Source organism: Hyposmocoma kahamanoa, unplaced genomic scaffold, assembly GCF_003589595.1.
Source record: "Hyposmocoma kahamanoa isolate Upper Pololo Valley unplaced genomic scaffold, ASM358959v1 232, whole genome shotgun sequence".
In the NCBI taxonomy this organism is placed as follows: Eukaryota; Metazoa; Arthropoda; class Insecta; order Lepidoptera; family Cosmopterigidae; genus Hyposmocoma; species Hyposmocoma kahamanoa.
In genome coordinates this window covers 4042892-4065687 of record NW_020653750.1, presented here as the reverse complement: position 1 = coordinate 4065687, position 22796 = coordinate 4042892, and the positions used below count along the sequence as shown (strand labels likewise).

Sequence of the window (22796 nt, the reverse complement as noted above, 5' to 3'; positions counted from 1 at the left end):
TAAATTCCACTATATGAGAAAACGATATCGTGAACAACACAAAGATAGTCATGGCAGAGCCGAGCCTGCCCGAATGAACTACTTTTGTAATCGTGCAAGTAGAGAGAGCAACTAATTTACGTTGACGTATGTCTTTATGTTTTTAAAGAATGGTGGTACCCACAGACCACATAAATGTGGTGATACCCCAGTGGGATAGCTTCTCTATTGAGATGTCAACGGTTCGAATCCCTTGCACATGGATTTAATTTCCAAGACATTTATGAAATATTTACTGTCTTCGTGGTTACCATGCTAGTCTGCCACGCAGAGGTGATGGGTTGATTCCCAGGCCGGGAGTAGCAATACCTCTCGTTAACGACAAGAGAAAATATCGTGATGAAATCAGTAGGGTTAGCACAACAGGTTAGCATCTTGCGTATCATTTTGTTATCATCAGGTTTATCGTGAGCAGATTTTTTTTATAATCAAAACAATTTGTTAATTTGTGTATTTTATAATGACTTACAAATTAATGAAATAAAGATATTTGAATTCAGTTTTATCGTTATTGATGTTAATTTATGTTATATATACGTACTCATAAATATATGTATGTATACATAAATATGCAAAATGGATATTTATGACAAATTTAATCCATTTTGTTTGCTTTTATCCCGCCCAATTCGCGCCCTTATGTGTTAGCCCTACTGCAAGTACTCCAAACCGCGTTGGGTCAGTTTGTCAATCAATTGCACGAGTCTCCTTAAAGGACACTCGCGCCCAGCAGTGAAACGCATAACGGGCGTCCGGGGGTCGATATAGACCACTATGGGAATCATCGGTTTAAAGGATAAGTCGTATGACATCCTTTAAACCGATTTAAAGGATAAGTCGTATGACTTATCCTTTAAACACATATACTTTGTCAATATTGAGTTTTGATATCGACATTCCAGAACCACTCTCAGAACTAATAAAAAATACTATTTTAAGAGAAAAATAAATATAAAAGGTGCCGTTTGTACTTAAGATTTCACATTTTAATATTTAGTAAGTATATTATGTTTTGAGTTTATTAATTGTTTGCATTATTTATTGTCAGCTTATTGCTCTATAACCAATACAATGAGCTTTGGCTAAATAAATAAAACTAGTTTAAGAAATTGGTGAAACGGAAATCGTTGGTGGAGTAAAAAGAAAAATTTGATGTGCAAAATATTTTTATTTTGTACTCTCAGTTTTGTATTACAGTATTCTTACACGTAACATCACAAATTTAGAGATAAATTTTGAGGAACTTTTCAAAAATTTTGATGCAATGTGACAAACGCAGGTTTATCGTAAGCAGATTTTTTTTATATAATCAATACAATTTGTTAATTTGTGTATTTTATAATGACTTACAAATTAATGAAATAAAGATATTTGAATTCAGTTATATCGTTATTGATGTTAATTTATGTCATATATATGTACTCATAAATATATGTATGCGCAAAATGGATATTTATGACAAATTTAATCAATTTTGTTTGCTTTTATCCCGCTCGTAAATAACAATATTATATGAAAATGTCACCCCTTTCATTGCATACAACAGCACATAATTGTATTTTGAATAATCGAAACTAGCATTTTGTACGCAAAATCTCATCAAATCAATTTCTGCTTAGGACTACGAAGAAAAAAGAAGAACAACACCTTATAAATTTTTAAAATCTCTAGCTCTAAATTTAAAAAAAATTAAGATCAAAAGAGGTTATATAAATTCTTGAAAGATATGTACAATTTTAATATGTACTACTTATTTCAAATATGAAAATTACTTACCTAATTATCAAGTATTTTGTTTTTAGGGTTCCATAGTAAGAACACATAACTCTTATTTCTCTTTTGGACCCAATGTGACGTAATGTGGTACTTGGCATTCTTAATATACACTGCAGACACATTCATAATAATATTATGAAATGTGCAAAAAATCTTTTTTTGAAAAAACGAGGTCAAAATGTTGAAATTTAAATCATACCTCTACCTACGCTTTTTCTTGCGTTGCGTTAACACGTTTGAGGTTAATTCTGCTCCTTTTTATATTAATAAGGGTGTCAAAAACAATTGAAATCATTGAAGTACACGTCGATAGAACAGTTGATCCAAGTTCGTATGAAAAGTAATGTTTTTGTTGTTGCAGGTAGGTATCGATATGTAGGTTTACCTCTTGAAATTTGTTCATGATTTTGTGAACTCCTTTATATGTATGGGATGTTGGACCGAAGGCTACGCATCGACATCCTGCGCTTTTCCACTATGGGGTTCAATGGTGACTGCGTGCTGCTCTCCGTTGTCCATCGCGACAACCATTTGGTACGGCACTTTGATCTGCAGCGGCACTCGTAGTTTTGTATTTGAGGGCGCCTGTATAAATAAAATAAGTATATAAGCAAATAACACCATTTTCTTGGTCTCGCAACAACCTGTCTTGTTTATGGAACAGAAAACGTTTAATTGTCAGAATCAATGGTTGGAATAGTGTTCTAAACGAGTAGATAAATGTTTGTATAGCTCATCTTCCGGGATCAACGCATAGGTGACACCAGAGACATCTGCCAATAGTCTCAAATATTCAAAACCACAGCACCATACGCTGTAAAGAGACAAGTGTTGGGCAGGAATAATTTCCGAATGCTGACTACGTCTCTTACGGGACACTGTGGTTTAGATAAACACATTATATTTGTAGGTGAGAGGTAAAGGACCACAAGTTAAGTCCATGTTTTGGAATACAAATGTTTTTACAAATATTGCTTTAGATGATAAAAGACATTTAAGTAATTTTATTTCACATTTTTAGTTTGACTTTAAGAGATTTGAAATGCTAATTAACAGCCTCATTCTGTTTAAAACGCTCCGTAGTAAAAATTACTCTCGCCTACGATTTGTACATACAACCTCACGCCAACTGAGAAAATACGGATGAGATGCCTTTGTATCTCCTAAGCCAATGTTGCCCTATGACGGGTACATAAAACTCACTTTTGGGCAAACGTGTGTCCCAGTCGGAGGTGGTAAATATAACATTCCTTGAATTTTGTTTGCCTGGGCACCGAGCTGTAATTAGTGGCGTTCGCAAAAGATCAATGTCCGCCCGTAGTGATGTTGGTAACAAGCACCCTATTAAGAACACCACACAAAATACAATTACTCGTCGTTTCTGGGAGTCAAATTCAGGAAGTACTGCCCGGAAATTTTACCGCTGAGACATTTTACAAATTAATCGCTTGTAGAAGCGCGACACTGGCGCTGCTACTACACTTCTAAATATTGTATGAAAATTACTGCAGTGTCCTACAAGCGTCTAATTTAAAGACACCCTTAACTTCTCATTTGCGTGAAGATTGTGCAGGAAAGATTGCCCTTAATATACTTATTAGTGATCTCCCATGTTCGGGTTTTTGTAGCGCCTTTTATTTTGATTTTATCTGTATTATTGTTTCATAACTTACAGTTATAGTAATTTCCGGTTTCACATCTTTTGAGCTACTCGGGCCAGGTCTCTTCACAGTATTGGGCATCATCTTGATAGGGAAGAGATCTGGCAAAGCTTTTTTGGACTTTGTGCCTGGACTCTTCTTGTTTTTTTGGTGAACTTGCTCGTGTTTTTGTAAATGGTCCTTGCGGTAGAAACCTGACAATAAATTTAACATCATTATTGTCGCACAGTTAGAACTTTTTTAGAGTCACTAAAACGCTACGCTGCGATTAATTAAAATGAGGAATGTAACATAAACTTAATCTTCTACGAGACAAGGTTATATTTCTGTAAATAAAAAATTAAAACATGCAGCATGCGGAGTCGCGCAACGCAACACGCACTTTGCCAAACGCACTATAATATAGAACATATCGTTTAAAAAATAAAAGAAGAAAACAAAAGAGTAGGTCGGCGCCGCCTCTTATCATCGGCAACTTTACTCTTTTATTATTTTCCATTTAAATAAGTATTAAATTTATTTTGTAGAAACGATAAGGTTTACACAGCTTTGCAGTTGGCTGACTTTCAAATAAATGTACCATATTGTCGTGAAACGAAGTTACACACTGTATTGGCCGTGTCTACACTAGTAGTTTTTTTACAATATCAATTGACGGGGCGAACAAGACGTGCGCTTGATGGTAAGCTTTACGCCTGTCCATAACAGTTGCAGTGCCACTCAGAGCTTTAAATCGCAAGAGGGGCACCGCCACTGCGCCCGTCACCCTGAGACCTGGGTTTTGGCTCGTATCTAGTTTGTACGTTACACAATTGATAATTTAAAGTTACCTACATAGTTGCATCTGGCACTAGCTACCTCATTGGTAAGAGATGGAAATTTTAAATTTTCGAATATTTTTTTTAAAAGAAACAAAAATATGAACGTATTTTTTTTAATTCATGACAGGTCTCTGGCTAAAAAAAAAATAGAAATGTTTCTAACCTTTTCCACATTCAGAGCAAAAGAAAGACTTGATTCCAGTATGTATATGCAGGTGTATCTTGTAATGATCTTTTCTCTTGAACGGCTTCGAACAGAACTTGCAGACGTACACCCGTTGCGGGGTGGGGATGTTCTGTTCTTCTAGGAGCGATATGATTGGCTGGTTCATGTAGGTCATGTTGTCATCTATTACCTGGAAATAGAGATTTCTATTTTTGTACAAAAGTATAATCTGATGAATTTTTAAAACTCATATCCCTGTATATATGGCAGATGTATAAATTACAATTTTATAAAAAACCATTAACAATATATTGATTGTATGAAATTTTAGTAAATAGTAGAATTTGTTATGTATTCACATTTTGGAACACCCGTAACATCATCAGGTCAATGCACTTGCATTCATGACGGAAACATGCGCATCGTGCATTTTTCGCTGACAAATATTATTTTATCTATTAAATAGGGCACTTTTCGGCCTGACGTTACTAACTGCTAACGTACTCTAAATTCCTTTATTAGGAGATATTTAATATTGAACTTGTAGAAATTTCATACAACTACTACCTGTATTTCTCATCTTTACTTTACCTCCACTGCGGTCACCGCATAGTGGTATGCGAGTGGTATTGTTCTAAGATTGTTTTTAAGAAATGCTAAGAAAATTCTCCTCTTGTGCTAGGAACATATCCTTAGTTGGAGGTTGTATGTTATTCTGATTATTTTTGGTGCCTACCTCAATAAACTCAGGGTAGTTGTTTTCCTTCTTAGCGTCGGCGGGTGTGTTTGTGTGTACTTGATCCTCTTCGACGTCGCCGCTGCCAGAGGGCAGGCAATGATGGTTTTCGAATTGCGAGTTGTTGTGGAAACCTGCAACATACATATATATAAAATTATATATATATATATATATATATATATATATATATATATATATATAAACGTTTGTTTTAAAAAGTGCTGCTACTTCTATCAGTCAAGCGAAGTATAATAAAGTTACTACGATATAGTGGAAGGAAACATTGGGAAAGGTCGATTGTAAAAGGGCGTACATATCTCAAACAGATTGAAGGTGTCAGCAAATTAAAGAGATAAGGTCAAGAGTCACAAGTGTAAACGGGTGTGTACGAAAAAACTAATGCGAGTGGTGTCCGGAATAAGCAAATAGAGCTCGGTAGTCGCATTTTACCCCAGTAGAAATAATAATGCACGCTTTAGATATATTGACTTTTACAGCCTAAAAAGGGGGATACCCTCTACTTTAAACGTGACCCGTACCTAACTGCGTATAAATAACATAGGTTGATACATTTACAGAGAGGCTCGAATTCCTAAAGTTCTCCACGAATGAAATAGAGCAAAAAGACAAGATAGATAAATGTGTTTATATTCGTATTAATTATTTACCTTCTTGACACAAGCTGCACCATATTGTAGGTGCGAGGATAGGCTGTTGAATTTTCAAATGAACGTTGGCGTGGACCTTCAAATGCTGCTTCCGTTTGAACTTGCGGTGGCAGATGGGACACTCGTGCGGCCGCTCCGATTTGTAATTCAGTCGGGGTGCTAGAAGATTCGCAGGGTCCACTGGCTGCGAGAACGTACAAGGATTTACAAGAGGTTTTAATAGTAGTCAGGGATTATGAAAGTATCCTTGACCTTAAATACACTTATCCAAAAATTAAATATCTTTTTCTGAGTTCAAATCTGTTGTATCTGTTCGTCCAGGGTAGTACTGCCACCTTACTTATTTCTGCCGCCGAGCAGTAATGTCAGTGTTACTGTTACAATGTTACTGTATTCCGGATTTGAAGGGAGAGTGCTGGTGTAATTACAGGCACATGGGACTTGTCAACTTATGTCTCAGGGTAACGGGCGCAGTGGTAGTGCCCCTCGGATCTTTACGATTTAAAGCTCTGAGTGGCATTGCAACTGTTACGGACAGGCGTGCAGCTTACCATCAGGCGCATGACTTGTTTGACCCGTCACTAGGTGTAACATGTCGCTAGGTGTCAGAAGAATAAGTTGATGTTTTTGTGGACTTACGAGTATCGGAATTCCCATGGGCTCGTCTTGAATGTCGTGAATAGACATATCCTCGTCTGCAGTGCTGTAAGACTTGAGGTGTACGCTAATATGGCTTAGCAGTTGCTCCTCTTTATGGAACGCTAAAGGTAAAAAGAAACAATAATACGTATATGATTATATAAAACATTTTAGAATAGAATAGAATAGAATAGAATAGAATAGAATAGAATAGAATAGAATACATTTATTACAAAACACCACAACACAATAATAAACAGTAAAAATTAAAAGTAAAAAAAAAATTAAAATAAAACAGAACTAAATTAAACTTAAAACAAACTAAATTAAAACAAACAGAAAATGAATAACAAAAAAAAAGAAAACTAAATAAAATTAATTAAAAATAAAATCTTGGCAATAAATAATTATTCGATCATAAAACTGGTCAACACTATTGCTGTACGAAGTAGATGTTATGTGTGCGGCTGTGGCGTATGTAATAGGATCCACTCAGCTAATGTCACCGCCGGGACAAGGCTGTGACGCTGATTTTCAGTGGACCCTAAAACCGAGTGAGTACCGGACGTGTGTGTCGCGTTTAAACTAAAATAAATTCGCTATCCGAAAATAGATACATACATAGGACCTTTTTGACAAGGCAATTATTAGAATTCGATTAATACGCACTAACAATTACTATTATAGTAGTTAGTAACAGCAGAGCTCCTTGTGAAAGTTCGTCCAGGGAAGTATTGCCACCTTATCTATTTCTGCCGCCAAGCAATTGAAATCATTACTGCGTTCCGATTTTGAAGAGTAAGGGTGCTGGTGGAATTACAGGTTCATGGAACTTGTCAACTCAGGGTGACAGGCACAGTGGCAGAGCCTCTCAGATCTTTGCGATTTAAAGCTCTGAGTGAGTCTGTAACTGTGATAGATAGGCGTGTCAGTTACCACCAGGCGCACGACTTGTTCGCTCCGTCAGTTGGTATAATAAAAAAACTTCTGGCTAAATCATAGGATTATTTCCGTTATTTGTACGTTCCTTAATGAGATGGTTAAATGTTTGGTAAAAAGAATATTCGTATCGTAATTTGTAAAACGTAATGTAGCGTAAATTGAAATTTTCCTTGTAAAATTAAAAATAAGGTATTCAATTAATAACTTTTGTAACTACAGTGAAAAAATAGGGTGGTTTGCATTAATATTAGACATAACTGGTTCATGACTGTACCACCTCAGTCAACTGTGACCATGGGATCTGTAAAGGCCCGAAACGTTTGGTTTGTTTGAAAAACAAATATACGCGATTTAAATTCGGAAAAATAGTTTCATTTCCTAAGAATATTCCTATCATCGAATCGAAACTTTGAACTCAAAAACTCGAAAAGTCTTCACATTTCAAATTTAAATTCAACTCTATTCCACTTGCGATAAGAAGGTCCAAAGTGTCAAACTTGGTGTGCTCCTGATTGTACCAGACTTAAAACAAAAACTAATTTGGCCATCGGTCGAAAATGATAACAAAAAAATCCACAAACGAACAATAGCCTGGATGGATCTTTAGCAACTCTCTTTATTTGACTGAGGTTAAATGCAGCTAGAACTGGGTACGAGTAATCAATTAGAAAAAGCAAAAAAATTGGACCCTAAAATTTTTTGTCTAAAAATAATTCCATAGTAGATGGTGTAAGTAACATTGTTGGCAGGTAGGCTATCCTATCCCCTTCTGGGAAATAGAGGGGCGGCCCACCCCACGGGTGGTCCCCACTAGGCCATGTTGCTCCGTAAATGTGAATGTGTTCAACGCTCAGAGCACGGCGAGTTATAATACACATTTGGGCCTCAGTTACTTTACACTTGGACGTTTCAGTGTACACCTACTAACTACCTGTTCTTGTATCTGGGAGATACTTAATTATCAAATCTTAATAGAGAGGGATTATTATTAAAATTAATTTCAAATTTTTGTTATAAATAACCAGTCTACAAACCGCATCTACTGGCGGTTTGTAGAGTGGTTATTTATAAGACAATTGTTTAAAAAAAGAGTTCAAGTAAACAATCCTAATTAGAATCTTTTATCACCTATAGTCATTGAGGTAATAAGTACTACGTATTACCTCAATAGTAGACTATAGTAGACCTTTTTTTATAATTAATATAACAATCAAACCGATTCCATACAATTATTTAAAAAACAAACACGTGTTTTATGTCTTTACAAGTTTTTATCTTAGCGTCCCTTGAAGGGTAAACAAAATATCATTAGTTGTTGGCCCCCACTCCCAGTCCTTTACTGGCCCAACGCATCGCGTCATCCCTTGTATGTAGTAACTACTTACATCTGTGCATCATATTTATCATTACATTGAGAGCTAATTGGTCTCTCTCGCTCGTGTTCCACAAAGGACACAATCCTATAAAATTAAATAAATAGGACTTTATTCATTATGTATAGAAAATCACATGATACATGTAATAATAAACTATGAGCTACTCTCTCTCTCCTACTACTCTCGACTCTGATTTCTATTTCTAATATTTATGTTAATGTAAAAGACGAAGCTTCAGCATAGTGCTGTTTTTCAGTCTCCGCCTGTGTTCTCTATCGGACATTGTCGCAATATAATATTGAACAAAGGGTTTACAACAAACCAAACATCGCAACAACAACTTCAATACATTACAATACTATATTACAATATACTATTTATTTACTGATAATTATCAATTACTTGATAGATTCTAGGTAAGAATATGTAGTAGAACGTGTATAGATAATTTTGCTTCCTGCATACGAATAGCTAAAGCTGAAGTCATCGACACAACTCTATCTGATCACACAGCTAAATTATTAGTATGTCCAGTAAAAAAACCTGCATACTTAAAACCTGGCGAGTTAGGACCCGGGATTTTTCTAAAGCAAACCTAATTAAATTTAGGGAATGCATTGAAAAATTGAGCTTTAGTGAAATATTTCAATGTAATGACGTAAATACGGCATACGAGTTATTCTTGAGCTTATTCCGATTATTTTATGATCTATGTTTCCCACACAAAGTTTTAAGGAAATCTTTCAAAGAAAAGCCAAAATGGATTTCACGTGGCATAAAAAAGAGTTGTGTACACAAAAGAAATCTACTGTGGAAATACAGAAAGAATAAAAGCACCAGAAATCTAGAATGCCTGAAATCTTATGCGAAAAAACTTAAAAGAATTATTCAAAATGCGCAGCGCAGTCACAACAATAGATTCATATGTAACTCTCAAAACAAATGCCAAGCAGCCTGGCAGATAATTAATCGTAGTAAGTGTTGTTATCCCAAAGAGCCTATTGCTAAAATTAATTATAATAATCGATGTTATTCAGATCCTTTGGGAATTGCTAATGAGTTTAACAACTAGGTATTTCTTAGACCAAATAGCCTCCAATAACAGTGACCATAGTAATCCCATAAATATTAAAATAAATCCGAATTCAATATTTATTTGTCCATCTATACCTAATGACATTTTAGGAATTATATTATCTTTAAAAAATACGTATAGTGTAGGTTATGACGATATTTGCACAATACCTGTAAAATATGTGGCTAATTCCATTGCTCTACCATTATGTCACATAATTAACTTGAGTCTTATCTCGGGAGTTTTTCCTGACAGTTTGAAGTTTGCAAAGCTTATGCCCTTGTACAAAAAGGGAGACGCGGAAAATATTAGCAACTACAGACCTGTGGTTTTACTTCCAATATTTTCCAAAATTTTTGAAAAAGTTATACTCAACAATTTATACTCGTTCCTAGAAAAGCACAAGATTATTATCACTGAGCAAAAAGGATTTAGAAAAAATATGTCAATAAATAAAGCAATTTATGACTTAACACGTAGGGCTGTAACGAAACTAGACCAAAGAATTCCTACCTGTGCAGTATTCATGGACATGTCCAGGGCGTTTGATCATGTAGAGCATAAGGTCTTGCTAGAAAAATTAAATAATTACGGAGTAAGAGGAGTTGCTCTGAACCTAATCAATCATATCTTCGCAACAGACAGCAGTACACAGAGCTAAGTCAAGTATGTATCAACAGCGGTTGGGTTAAGCAGTACAAATCGAAGTGTAGAGTTGTAGAGCATGGTGTTCCGTGAGGTAGCATATTGGGACCTCTTCTATTCCTAATGTATATAAATGACATGCCCAGCAGCTGTGGTTATCCAATGATACTATTTGCTGATGATAGCACCGTAATTATTGAAAACACAAACGGTGACCACAATTATTACCTAAACGAGATAAACTCTACTTTTGACCATCTGGCTACGTAGATGAATAATAACAACCTAAAAGTCAACACTAATAAAACTAAAATTATGGTTTTTAATCAGAAAATGACTCTACCTGACCTAAAAGTTAAATGTGGTGACAATGTTATAGAAAAAGTAAATGTAACAAAGTTTTTAGGTATAACTGTAGATAGGGACATGTCGTTTAAAACTCACTCGCAACAGGTCTGTGCAAAACTATACACGCTTAGCTATGCACTCTACAAATTGTCGAAAACTGCGGACCGCCGAACTGTGGTAATGGCTTACCACGGCTTTGTTGGATCTATCCTTAGGTATGGTGTGATTTTCTGGGGTAACTCTACAGAGAAACTATATTTAGAGCCCAAAAGCGATGTGTCAGAGCCATATGCAACATTAAATACACTGACAGTTGCCGATCATTTTTCCGTGACCTAAAATTATTAACCTTCCCATGTCTGTACATCTTTGAGGCATGTATCTTTGTTAAGACGAACTTGAGTGAATTTCCAGAAAAAGTAAGTTCACAAGCGCACTTATTTCGTACCAGGAAATATATGATCTGAAGAAATATATGTAAAACGGCCCTATACAAAAATAGCGTTGTTGATATGGCACCCAAAATATTTAATAAAATTCCAGACGCAATAAAAAACCTTAGTGGAATGCAATTCAAGCATGTATTAAAACAATTATTAATTGACAAGTGTTACTATAGCATAGAAGAATATTTTAATGACAGTTTCTTAGAATAGGTAAATGCTGACAGTTGGGTACCATTTAGTTATTAATATTTTTAGGCTTTTTAATTATTATTAGTTTTTTCTTTTTGTATCCATTTTTCTTTTATTTTTATTTTGACATTACATTTTTATTTAATTGACTTCGTATGCCATTTTGGCTTATTGTAGAGATTCCATAAAATTATTATTACGATCTATATCATGTACCTGTAATAACGAATGAATAAATGAAGAATTGAATTTAAAAAAAATTAAATAATGGAATGGTTTTGAGTGATTAAAAGAACACAAAAAATCTAAGTCCAATTTCGAAACATTTTATGAAAATCGGATCATTTATACTGTGAAAATAGAAAAAAATATTTTTTTAAATAAAATTTCAAGATAAAGACATTTTATTAAACGTAACATAATATATTCTGCTTGCATTTATATTTAAATGAATCGATTTAACCATTTTTATCGACTTTTTTCTACCCCGAAAATTAAAAAGTTCCCTCTTATTGAAACCCCCTTCACTGCTCGCCCTGTCTGCACAAAGATTTTTTTCTCCACGAATGTAGGAAAGGAACCCGTTAAACTTAATAGAAATAAACCAACCAACCGGCACAAAGGACGCTCTCAGATGTTCTACGTAACGTATCGTATAGTTTCAACCCTTACATTTGCCCCTGTTCGGTACGGGTCTCCTATAGAGAAGGGTATAGGCGCTGTTCACCAAAACATGGTTTTCAGATAATAAAGAATTTCATTAATGGCCATATACATTTGCAAACTTGTACCTAATTTGTAAGGGTCTCAGCAGAGTATTTGACTCATCAGCTTTTAGCGCGTCAATCACTCAAATGATCATGTTTTTATTTCTACACGAACAATTAACTGTAAAGTAACTAAAAACTTACACTTAAAAATTGCAACTTTTCACCAGAGCCCTTTTATAGGCTCGTAACTCGAAACTTGCGATAACTTTTTACATTTCAAACACAAAATAACTTGTGTAGTGTTAATGCTGTCGATTTAATCGTAACATGGCAGTTTGTTCACTTGTGTCACAAAAGTACATCCAAAGTCTTCATACCTAAATATGTCATGAATGAACGCACTGAAGATTGGATCCAAAGAGTGGATTTTTAAATTTTAAGTAACACCAGAAAGGGGAAATGCTCCATCTCTTTTTGACCAATGGTCCGTAGTTCTCGCACTATACACAAGCTAAATCAAGTAGTAGCAGTAGAGCTCCTTATAAAAAGTTCGTCCAGGTTGGTACTGGCAAGGTGGCAACCTTACCTATTTCTGCCGCTAAGCAGTAAGGGTGCTGGTGAAACTACAGGCAATCCCATGTGCCTGTAGCACATGGGATTTGTCAACTTATGTCACAGGTTGACGGGCGCAGTGGCAGTGCCGCTCAGATCTTTGCGATTTAAAGCTCTGAGTGGCAATGCAATTGTTATGAACAGGCGTGTAGCTTACTATCAGGCGCACGACATCTTCGTTCTGTCATTTGATATTATATTAAAAAAGTAGCTGAAGTATTATTACTTCTTTTTTTATATAGCGTATTCGTAACGTAATGAATTAATGTTATACTTTGTTATAACTTTGTGGCTTGGCACCAGAAGTGCGTAAAGTAATAGGGACTTCTTGTAGCAAGCCTGAATAGAAGTAGTTAGGCATTAGTTAATTATTATGAGTCAGTATTTTTTTATATAAGTAAATTGAAATGCTACACTATTGTATCGGGACAATCCTGTAAAAATAGCTGTATGCACAAAATAAATAAATAAATAGTTTGGAGTAAGTTTCGACCCAAATATCTGTTGCTGTTTGTTTCAGATTTCTGAATACCTTTGATAATTTTCAGCAAATTAGGATTACATTTTCTCATTTAACTAACAATAATTTTTTTTTTTTTAAAACATTGAAATTTTAATATTTGTTAAATGTATCTATTGCAAAACGTAGAATACGAAATTTAGAATCGAGCTATGTAAATTATGTTATAAAATATATTGTTTTATATTAACTGCCACCATGGCCCAACGGTTACCCTGCTGGTCTGTCACGCAGAGGTCCTGGGTTTGGTCCCCGGGCCGGGAGGAATATTTGTATGGCCTACATTTATTTGTCGCGTGAGTGTGTTTAAAAAATATAAAATCTTTTAAGTATATGTATTAATATTAGGGGTTAAAGTATGAAATTGCCGTTTCATTGCAATAGGTTCTTTGAATTTTCATAGAATCTTCATGGTTTGAGGTTTTCGAATGAAACTTTTTTCAAATGGTTTCTGTGATTTTTTTTTTTTTTAATTTGAAACATTTGAATATCGACTTTCAATTGTTTTTGTTATTCAATTTAGACAAGAAAGATGGATACTGCGAAAATTCGAGTGATTTTTGAATACGAGTTCCGACGCGGAACTAACGCGGCAGAAACAGCCCGCAATATCAATGCTGCGTTTGGAGAGGGGTCTACTAATGAACGTACCGTGCGATTTTGGTTTAAACGCTTTCGTGATGGAAATTTCGACTTAAAGAACGAGCCACGAGGAAGACCGCCCACACAGGTGAATAACGATGAATTAAGAGAGATAGTGGAAGCCGATCCTAGTCAAACTACCCAGGAATTAGCGGCATGGTTTAACGTTACCTTACCCACAATATTGACTCACTTGCGTCAAATCAATAAAATAAAAAAATACGAAAAATGGGTGCCTCATGATTTGACTGATCTGCAGAAAGAAACGCGTGTTGAAACGTGGGTTGCCTTGTTGAACCGGTACAGAAATGAAGGAATATTGGATCGAATTGTAACATGTGATGAAAAGTGGATTCTTTATGATAACCGGAAAAGAAAAATGCAATGGCTGACCCCAGGTCAAATGCCACAACAGTGTCCTAAAGCAAAACTTACCAATAAAAAGGTAATGGTAACTGTTTGGTGGTCTCAGCATGGTGTTATTCACTATAGTTTTCTCCGATCTGGTCAAGCAATAACGGCAGATGTCTATTGTGCCGAACTCCGAACCATGTTGACAAAACTAGCAGTAAAACAGCCCCTACTCATGAATCGATCTTCACCATTATTGCTCCACGACAGCGCGAGACCTCACACAGCACGAGAAACCATTTTGACCCTTCAGGAACTGCAGTTAGAAACCATTCGTCATCCTCCGTATTCACCAGACCTTGCTCCAACGGACTACCATTTTTTTCGTGATTTGGACAATTATCTACGTGACAAGAAGTTTTCTTCCCAGGAGGCAGTACAAAATGCTTTCACACAGTTTGTGCAGTCTAGATCGTCGGAGTTCTATCGCAAAGGCATTAATAACCTTCCCATTAGATGGCATCAATGTATAGATAATAATGGCAACTATTTTGATTAAATAAATTTGTTAAATATTTAAAAAATAAACAATTTAGATTTTCAGTACAAATCGGCAATTTCATACTTTAACCCCTATTACAAAGATCGAACACTCAGAAAAAATTCCTTCGATCCGGCCGGATTCGAACCGACGTCTTCTAACATACCGTGCGAGAATTTTAAGTATACCGTAAAAAATTTAACCTACGGTCATTAGTACTCAAAGAACCACATTTGAAGTTGGTTTTACAATAGTAACCTTACATCCCGTCTGCATAAACGTATATCTAAATGTTACATAGACATGCAAATTTTTACTTATTTCTTGCATAAGTTGAGCCCCCCCTTGCCCCCTTGCGCCATACAAAATGTAATTAGCCTAGTCCCCCACTGCAATGTCCCCTACAATCCTTCGCCAGCCCCCATCCTGTCCGCGGTCATTGTATGACTTATCAATAGGAGACCTCGACAGTTGAATTAATCCGCAATTGAAATATTTAGGGGACATTTTTAAGTATCTTTTTTTATTCTTATTGAGATTTGTTAAACTTTTAGCGACAAATTTAACGGTGCAAAAAAAGGTCGAAAATTAAATTAAAAAATATTTCAAATATTTTGAAGAATCTATGTTTGACCTTATATTGCACGTTTAAAACCATAACTTTAAAATAATAAGAAGAATTGAATTCAGGACAACTGAACTGTAAAGAAAGAAACAAAAACAAGGATTTACTTTTTGCCTCGTCTCATGTTACTCTTTCCTTTTCTTGAACGTTTCCGCGCTGCTGACGATCGGGATTCCATTTGATTCTGCTAAATATCCAATTAGCCAATATTTTCATTTCAATAAAAATATTCTTTCACAATGTGTATTTCATTCTTCGTATAGGCTTTAAGAGGGAAGAAAATGCATAGAATGGTGTTATCTATTGATTCTTGAGACTAGACTATGTCCATTCGAGTCCTCAATTAGTGCATTCTGCAGTTCACCTATAATGGAGTATTGGATTTATATCACTTGATCTTGCCAGCCAGCCAGTGCATAACAGTACAATCCAAATATAAGATTAGGTTGAGTTCAACGAGCAGTATATGGCCAAGCATTATTCTGCATTAAGACGCAATCGTCGTCGATAATTTGAGGGAAAAGGTACCCCATGCTTTCTTTAACTGATTTTTATTTAAAGATTTACTCTCAAATTCCTTCCACTGATGACCACCAAGTCTGTTAGAGCGACCTATCCACACTATTATTGATTCCTTAGTTTCATAATTTGATGGTATCGTTCCTACTTGCGTCTCCACAACCTTAAGGCTGCTAACAGATTGACTTCACGCATTAACTGCATGCAAACGATCTCGGCTGTATGAATTAATGCGTGAAGTCGTTATCCGAGACCTCGACTGCACGAAGTTGATGCAGCCGGGATCGATTGCAGTTCATGCGTGAGTCATTATCAGCTTTATGCACTCGTAGTCTCACTGTAAACCATCAGTCAATTTGTTAGTAGACCCCTTCTCTGAGTGGCACTGCAATCGCTATGAACAAGCGTGTCACTTGCAACCAAGTGCGTGACTTGTTCGTCCCGTCACTTGGTATCATAAAAAAAAACAAATTTCTTCAAGTTGACTTCTGGCTAGAACAGTGGTTAGACGTGGGATTCGACGAATCCAAAGTATAACGGTCACCTCTACCGGAAGGCTCACCTCCTCCACCTTTTCTAGCTAGCTTCTTCTTGTCACGAAAGAATATGTCTGAATCGTAGAATATGAAATCGTGATTTTTAACCCAGTTCAAAAAAAAAGGAGGAGGTTCTCAATTTGACACTATTGTTTACGCTTTGATCAAATATATTGGATGTTGAGCGATTACTTCGACATTATTTGTGAACCGATTTCGATGATTCTTTTTGTAGAGTCTTTTCAGAGTACCTCTGTAGTGGTTCCATTCAAATTTGAAGGAAATAGTCCAATTCTAAGGGTGGCAAATTTGGCGCTGAATTCGGATTAATGGATTTCACCCATTTTCCGATAACCGATTTCAATAAAACTTGGCAAATAGATTCCACAAACTTTTGAGGTCGGTTTATAATAATTAAAATATGCATCTTCAACATTGACTTGAATAATAAACTTTCGAGATTTGTAGAATGAGTAACTTAAAGGCAAGTATTACAAGTAAATAGTTGCTATTGCAAGAATAACATTATGTCCACGTTATGTAGCTGCAGCTATGTATAAAATATCATAATAGTGGTTTTCATACCGTTACCAATAAGTATACATAGATAAAATATACGTATATACTATTATATAGCACGATAGAGGGATGTTAAGGATTTGTAGCAAAGGCTGAAATTCAAGGGGGAGGGACCGAAACTTCGAGGGACGTCGTCGGGTCTTCATATCCAAATTCTTACCTATTATGCGCAACTTGCCTTCTTCACTCATTCACGTACGTAGACTACATAATGCAAGGACGTTTATTTTAGTTTAGAGAATGTTCTTATTCTTATTACATAACTATATAGTGGCATCATTTCTTGGATGATGATTGACTTCGCACTCGTAAAAGGCGATGTTTTCTTTTATTGGAATAAAGTAGTACATTATTAAGTATAAACTTAGAAGTAATGTTTTACAGTGTCTCTTTTAATTAAATATTACTGATACCTGTTAAAGGTTTAAAAGTAGAAAAGAATTTAGTTTTATTAAAACTGTATTTTAAGTCCGATGAACCTTTTTTAAAGCCCCTCCCAAAAACAAATTGGATATCCAAGAGCATAATCTATCCCTCCCCCATGGGGGTTGCCGGTTCGCCCCTAGGCCAGGGGGCTGCCGATGCCGGCTGGCCTCACGAGTATGTAAACTTGCCGGCTCATTCTAAATTCTGGACATTGGCTATTGATTTTGTGACCTCCCTTTATTTGGGTTGCGGAAAGTGTATTTGACAAGTATTCAGTAATAAATGTTTTTTCTTCTTAAAAATGGTATAGATTGATGTTGAAGTGTGATAGATAACAGAACTGAAACTTACTAAATATACAATAGCGACTAATTATATCACAACTTAGGAGCTGTACACACTAATGATCATTTTGCTAAAAAGGGTCAGAACCCGCCCCCCACCACTTGTGTTAGTTGTGTCGAAAATACTTCCCAATGATTTTCAGCATGTTCACGTGAGTTGATTGAAGCAATCAAAATTATTATACCAAATGACATTTACATTTATTGTTAGTCAAGTAGTTCGTAGTATCAATCGTATAGTATACGAGTATTAATAAACAGAAGTAAAGGATTTTCATAAATGTTGAATTACGTGTGCGAATATTAAAGCTGTCTTAAGAAAATTAACTACTACATTAAATAATTTAATGTACACAATGAAAGTTCATAAGATTATCAATATACATATGCTTGAAGTGATAGATGATATTCAACTTTTTTCAAATTTGATGTTGATTCAAAATTGACGTAGTTTGATATGTTAAAAATCGTTCTTTGCGTTTTCCTTACCATGTTACGTTCATGGATTTTTGGGGTAACGCCTACCGCTGCCTTACCCCTCTGGAATTGGATTTCCCCCACTAAACAGAAAATGTAAAAATAGAATATGACCTTACGACAGACACGGGGAATATCTTACAAATTAGATAGGTACTTAGTGTGTGGAAATGTGTGTACGAGTGTTTAGTACGAGTTTCTTGTTTCTAATTAATTGATATATTTAAAAAGTGAAATATGTTTCGCTCTGGGGAGAGCATTACATAAGAAACATGAAACTTCAGTGGTCAAGTACTTAGTATATATAGCAAGTAGATACAATCGAGGGTTCATAAAGCTAGTTATTTTGGCATTTGTACCGTTCTTATTGCAAGGAGCTTAGAGTTGAATTTAAATCTTAAGTGTCAAGCTTAGATACGGGTTCTTTACCCTGTACGTGTTAAAGCGAAAACACTTATATGTTGTTTCGCTTATATGCAAGTACCTATGTTTGATCGGAGATGATGACGCCTTGACAACGTGTATTTGTGAAAGAAATTAGTACTCGTAATAAAATGTTTAAACGAGTGAAACGAACTTCTATGGTTTTATAAAAAATATATTGTTGTGAACTCACCTCTACCGCATTCGGAGCAGATTTTATCCTTCTTCATATGCGTAAGACCATGTAATTTAAGGTGGTCTCTGCGTTTATAGGTCTTGTAGCAGACTGGGCACGCGAATGGTCTCTCTTTATCTACGGGAGGATTTATTTGCACGGTTTCGACCATCTGAAAAAGAATTACTTTTATTAAACAAGTACAATGACCTACAAACTTAATGCACAGTACAAATATTACCTCTTACTTCATTACGCAGAATAGGTACCATTACGTCGAGTTGCAAAGAGTAAGATGGTTTCTCTACCATACTAAAACTCTACTGCTTTTATTGTGACTATTGCAACGGATTTATGTCCTTCAGTGGGTCAGCGGAGGACGTAGTACCATGACATCCTTTGGGGCCCAACACTACTGTGGGCGGTGGATGAGGAGGTCCCGGGTTCATTTCCCGGTTGGGCCAATAGGGACATAAACTTTTCTAACTAAATTGGTTCTAGTCCGGGTATTCTGGGAAATACTCCAAAGTTCAGTTGCTCTGATGTTCACAGTACAGAAATTTCCCTAGTTTGAGACCAGGTAGTTGGTGTCGTTGTCTGGCACATTATTATTATATATTATTATTCTATGTAAAAAGTTACAGTAGAAATTTGTCTTGTAGCATTGACTCGAAGAATTTAAAGGACCTAAATGTTAAACAATTGAAAGCGTCACAGCGAGTATGAAATTGCTAATGTAGGTGAATTACGCAAAAACCATGACGTCATCATTGCGTTATAGCTTTCCCCAGATATTTTATTTTTAAAACTTTGCTGCTTTATTTGCAAAACAATATTATTTATAGTAATAATAATGCTTTTACATAAGGAAAAACCGAGTTTAACTTAATATCTTAATGTCCAGATGGGATCGCCTCAATAAAATAAAATACAAATATACTTTATTGCACATAAATACCAAAAAAAAAAAAAAAAACAGGCACCGCCTCGTGAGTGGGAAAACTTTATTCCTAACAGTTTTAAAATTTTTTTAAAACTTTTATAGGTATGCGTCGATTATTTCTAAAGTGGTCTATGTCGACCTCCCCGGGGTCATCTCCGACCTAGACGGGTCCACGTCAGCGAAAAAAGGAAATAGGGGGTGTATAAGGTGGCGGTCCACGAAAGTGGAACCCACTTAGGCAGATCGTGACTAAAATTTTGGTTTTCCATAAATGGAATAATCTACATAACACAGATAGTACAGTATAATAGACAGTATGTAAATAGGTACATACATATACTTCACGCCTTTTTCCCATCGGGGTAGGCAGAGACAACAGTCTTCCACTTGCTACGGTCCTGACACACATCTATCGCCTCATCAACACGCATCAATGCTTTCATACACGCTCGTCGGTTAAGGGTACTCTTGACCTGGCCCTTCTTTAGGATGGCCTCAATTTGGTCATGATAAGTTCTCCTTGGTCGGCCCATAGCAACTTGCCCGCTCACACTCGCCTTATAAATCTGTTTCGTCACTCTTCTTTCATTCATTCTCTCTACATGTCCGAACCATCTAAGCATCCCTTTCTCTATCTTTGTCACTATATCTTCTTCCACGCCGTAACGCTCTCTTATCACACTGTTCCGTAATTTATCCATCCGAGTCACTATGTACATAGGTACATACGTAATACTTTTTTATAATAGGCATAAATGTCCTGTGAATGTAACATTTCACAAGAAACAAGTTAAATGGATATATATTTAGTCCAACTACCAAATATACCAAGTCCTTTTTTTATAAATTTTCCCACTATATATGACACTAACTTATGAAAGTGTTTAGGTAGCAAAAATGTAATAACAATAATAATAACGCACACACTTAACATAGCCCCGTACTAGGGAAACCTTGTGCTGAGGACACAAAATAGACAACCACAAATTACACCCAAACTCACGAGAGCAATAAATGTAGGTCATACAAATATTTTCTCCCGGCCCGGGAATCGAACCTAGGACCTCTGCGTGGCAGTCCGGCATGGTAATCGTTCGATCACGGACGCAGTTGTTTGAAAACATCCGTATTAGAAAGGCAAGGGGTCTACGCAAAACAGAAAAAAATCGAACGTGGTTTACGAGAAAAAAGCCTGATGTACATTGAATAGGAAAAAAAAATCTATATGCAACCGTGGGCGTAAAACATACCTGCATAACTTCAGCTTGCTGCTCCTCCGTAAGCACAGGTTTCACGTCCTCGTCCAAGATTTCTTGCTTGATCTCCCTTAGCTCCTGGTCGCTGACCGGAAAGATATTCTGTTCTATAAACAGTTTGTTGTGAGTCTGCAGGTGCTTTTGTAGGTGGTCCTTGCGGTAGAAAGCTAAGAAAAAAGTTTGCGTGTTACATTTGCGCGATATTTTGGAGTGCTGCTGCACAAGTTGAAATCCATAACCTATCTTGTGCGTAAATCGCGTATAGCGTGTTCTATGTAGAATAGTACGATTGGAAAAAATCCCTTGAGTTTTGTAACACTATTAAGTAGGGAGAGAAGTTACTACGTACATAAATTTTAAAAACTGTTTGAAATTTAGGTGAATAAATAAGTGGAAGGTATATTGGAACTATACAGAAAACGAATATCTATTTTCTTTATTCCCGAGTTTAGCCTGTGTACCTACATCGCTGGCAAAGCGGGCACACTTGGTTCTTATCGCCGCTGTGAATGGCGCGGTGGATGTTCAAGTGCTCTTTTCGTTTAAATCCCTTGCCGCACTCGGAGCAAATGTGCGGCCGAATCTCCTGATGTCCTAAGAGGTGTCTATCAAGGTGTTCTTTGCGTTTCAGTCTGTTTGGATGAGGTAAAGAAATTTCGATTATCGATAAAAAATCAAAGATCTCGATAAAAATGTTGCAATAACTTATATGAGTGTTTGGTAGCATAGATATAAATACAGGAGTAAGCATTATCAGGACTACAACAAGACGTATTAAATTTTAACTCTAGAGGCAGTATGATTTATTTTTTCATTCTAAAAGAACTTAGGTTTGTTTCTTACTCCGTGATCGATAGCGCTCTATAAGATGTACAATAATTCCTTTCACAAATCTTAACAGGAAAACTCACCCAGTACCGCAAATAAAGCACAAGAATCTGTATTCTTTAAAGTGCGTGCACAAATGTACTTCCAATTTCTCCTTATCGTCGTATTTAGCTGGACACTGAATGCAGCAGAACCGCACACCTTCTGGGGAGTCGACTATGAGAGCTAGCCTGTTCTTGGGGAGCAGGCTGCGTTGAAGCGCTAGCTCCATCGAGTTTATGTTTTCTGTAAGGAAATTCCTGTTGGCGTACTATGGTCTAATGTTGTTGTGTAAGGTGTAGGTAGGTACACATGGGTAATTCATTTAATTTTCTTCGACTCAGAATATATTAACGTAAACATTTATTAATGGTTGGGTGTGTCTTTTATTAAGCTGTTATGTAAAAAAGAAAAAAATAGTACCGAGAAAAAGTAAAAATAATTTTCCAAAGTATTGAATATTGAATTGTAAGTTTCGTAAATAAGAGACAAATAACGGATTGTTTAGGTTGGAATACTCGTAGGTATATTCGGTACTTTTAGAAATGCTGCAACGATTGGGTAACAATTATGTACGTAAATATTGTGCAGTGTTTACGTTACACAAGTAGGCAGATATTTGATAGTTATTTATAAAAGAAATTCATTAATATACAATATTATAACAATGGAGGCACCTGCATTTAAAAGTGTAATAAATAAATAAAAATTGTAAACAGA

At 35.9% G+C, this 22796-nt stretch overlaps 1 protein-coding gene across 2 annotated transcripts; it reads right to left on the bottom strand.

Moving 5' to 3' along the window:
- Nucleotides 1-1655: 1655 nt before the first annotated feature.
- Nucleotides 1656-22322, bottom strand: LOC113228553 (zinc finger protein 41-like). 2 transcript variants are annotated; one of them, XM_026461901.1, is made up of 10 exons: nucleotides 22121-22322; nucleotides 21675-21841; nucleotides 21204-21376; nucleotides 19029-19182; nucleotides 6510-6631; nucleotides 5871-6054; nucleotides 5200-5336; nucleotides 4461-4653; nucleotides 3489-3670; nucleotides 1656-2400 (listed from the first exon to the last, which is right to left on the bottom strand). In XM_026461901.1, the coding sequence occupies exons 1-10, from the start codon at nucleotides 22306-22308 to the stop codon at nucleotides 2263-2265; spliced, it is 1638 nt and encodes a 545-aa protein (XP_026317686.1). In that variant the 5' UTR covers nucleotides 22309-22322; the 3' UTR covers nucleotides 1656-2262. The 2 variants fall into 2 exon arrangements, with proteins under 2 accessions (XP_026317686.1, XP_026317687.1); XM_026461902.1 differs by having other exon boundaries at nucleotides 5200-5333.
- Nucleotides 22323-22796: the final 474 nt, after the last annotated feature.

Excerpts from the sequence above, each read along its gene's own strand:
- LOC113228553 (XM_026461901.1), bottom strand. The coding sequence starts at position 22,308 with ATGGAGCTAGCGCTTCAACGCAGCCTGCTCCCCAAGAACAGGCTAGCT. Across the intron at positions 19,183-21,203 it reads AGCAAGCTGAAGTTATGCAG|ATGGTCGAAACCGTGCAAAT; the intron begins GTATGTTTTACG and ends ATTCTTTTTCAG. Across the intron at positions 2,401-3,488 it reads AACCGGAAATTACTATAACT|GCGCCCTCAAATACAAAACT; the intron begins GTAAGTTATGAA and ends TTATTTATACAG.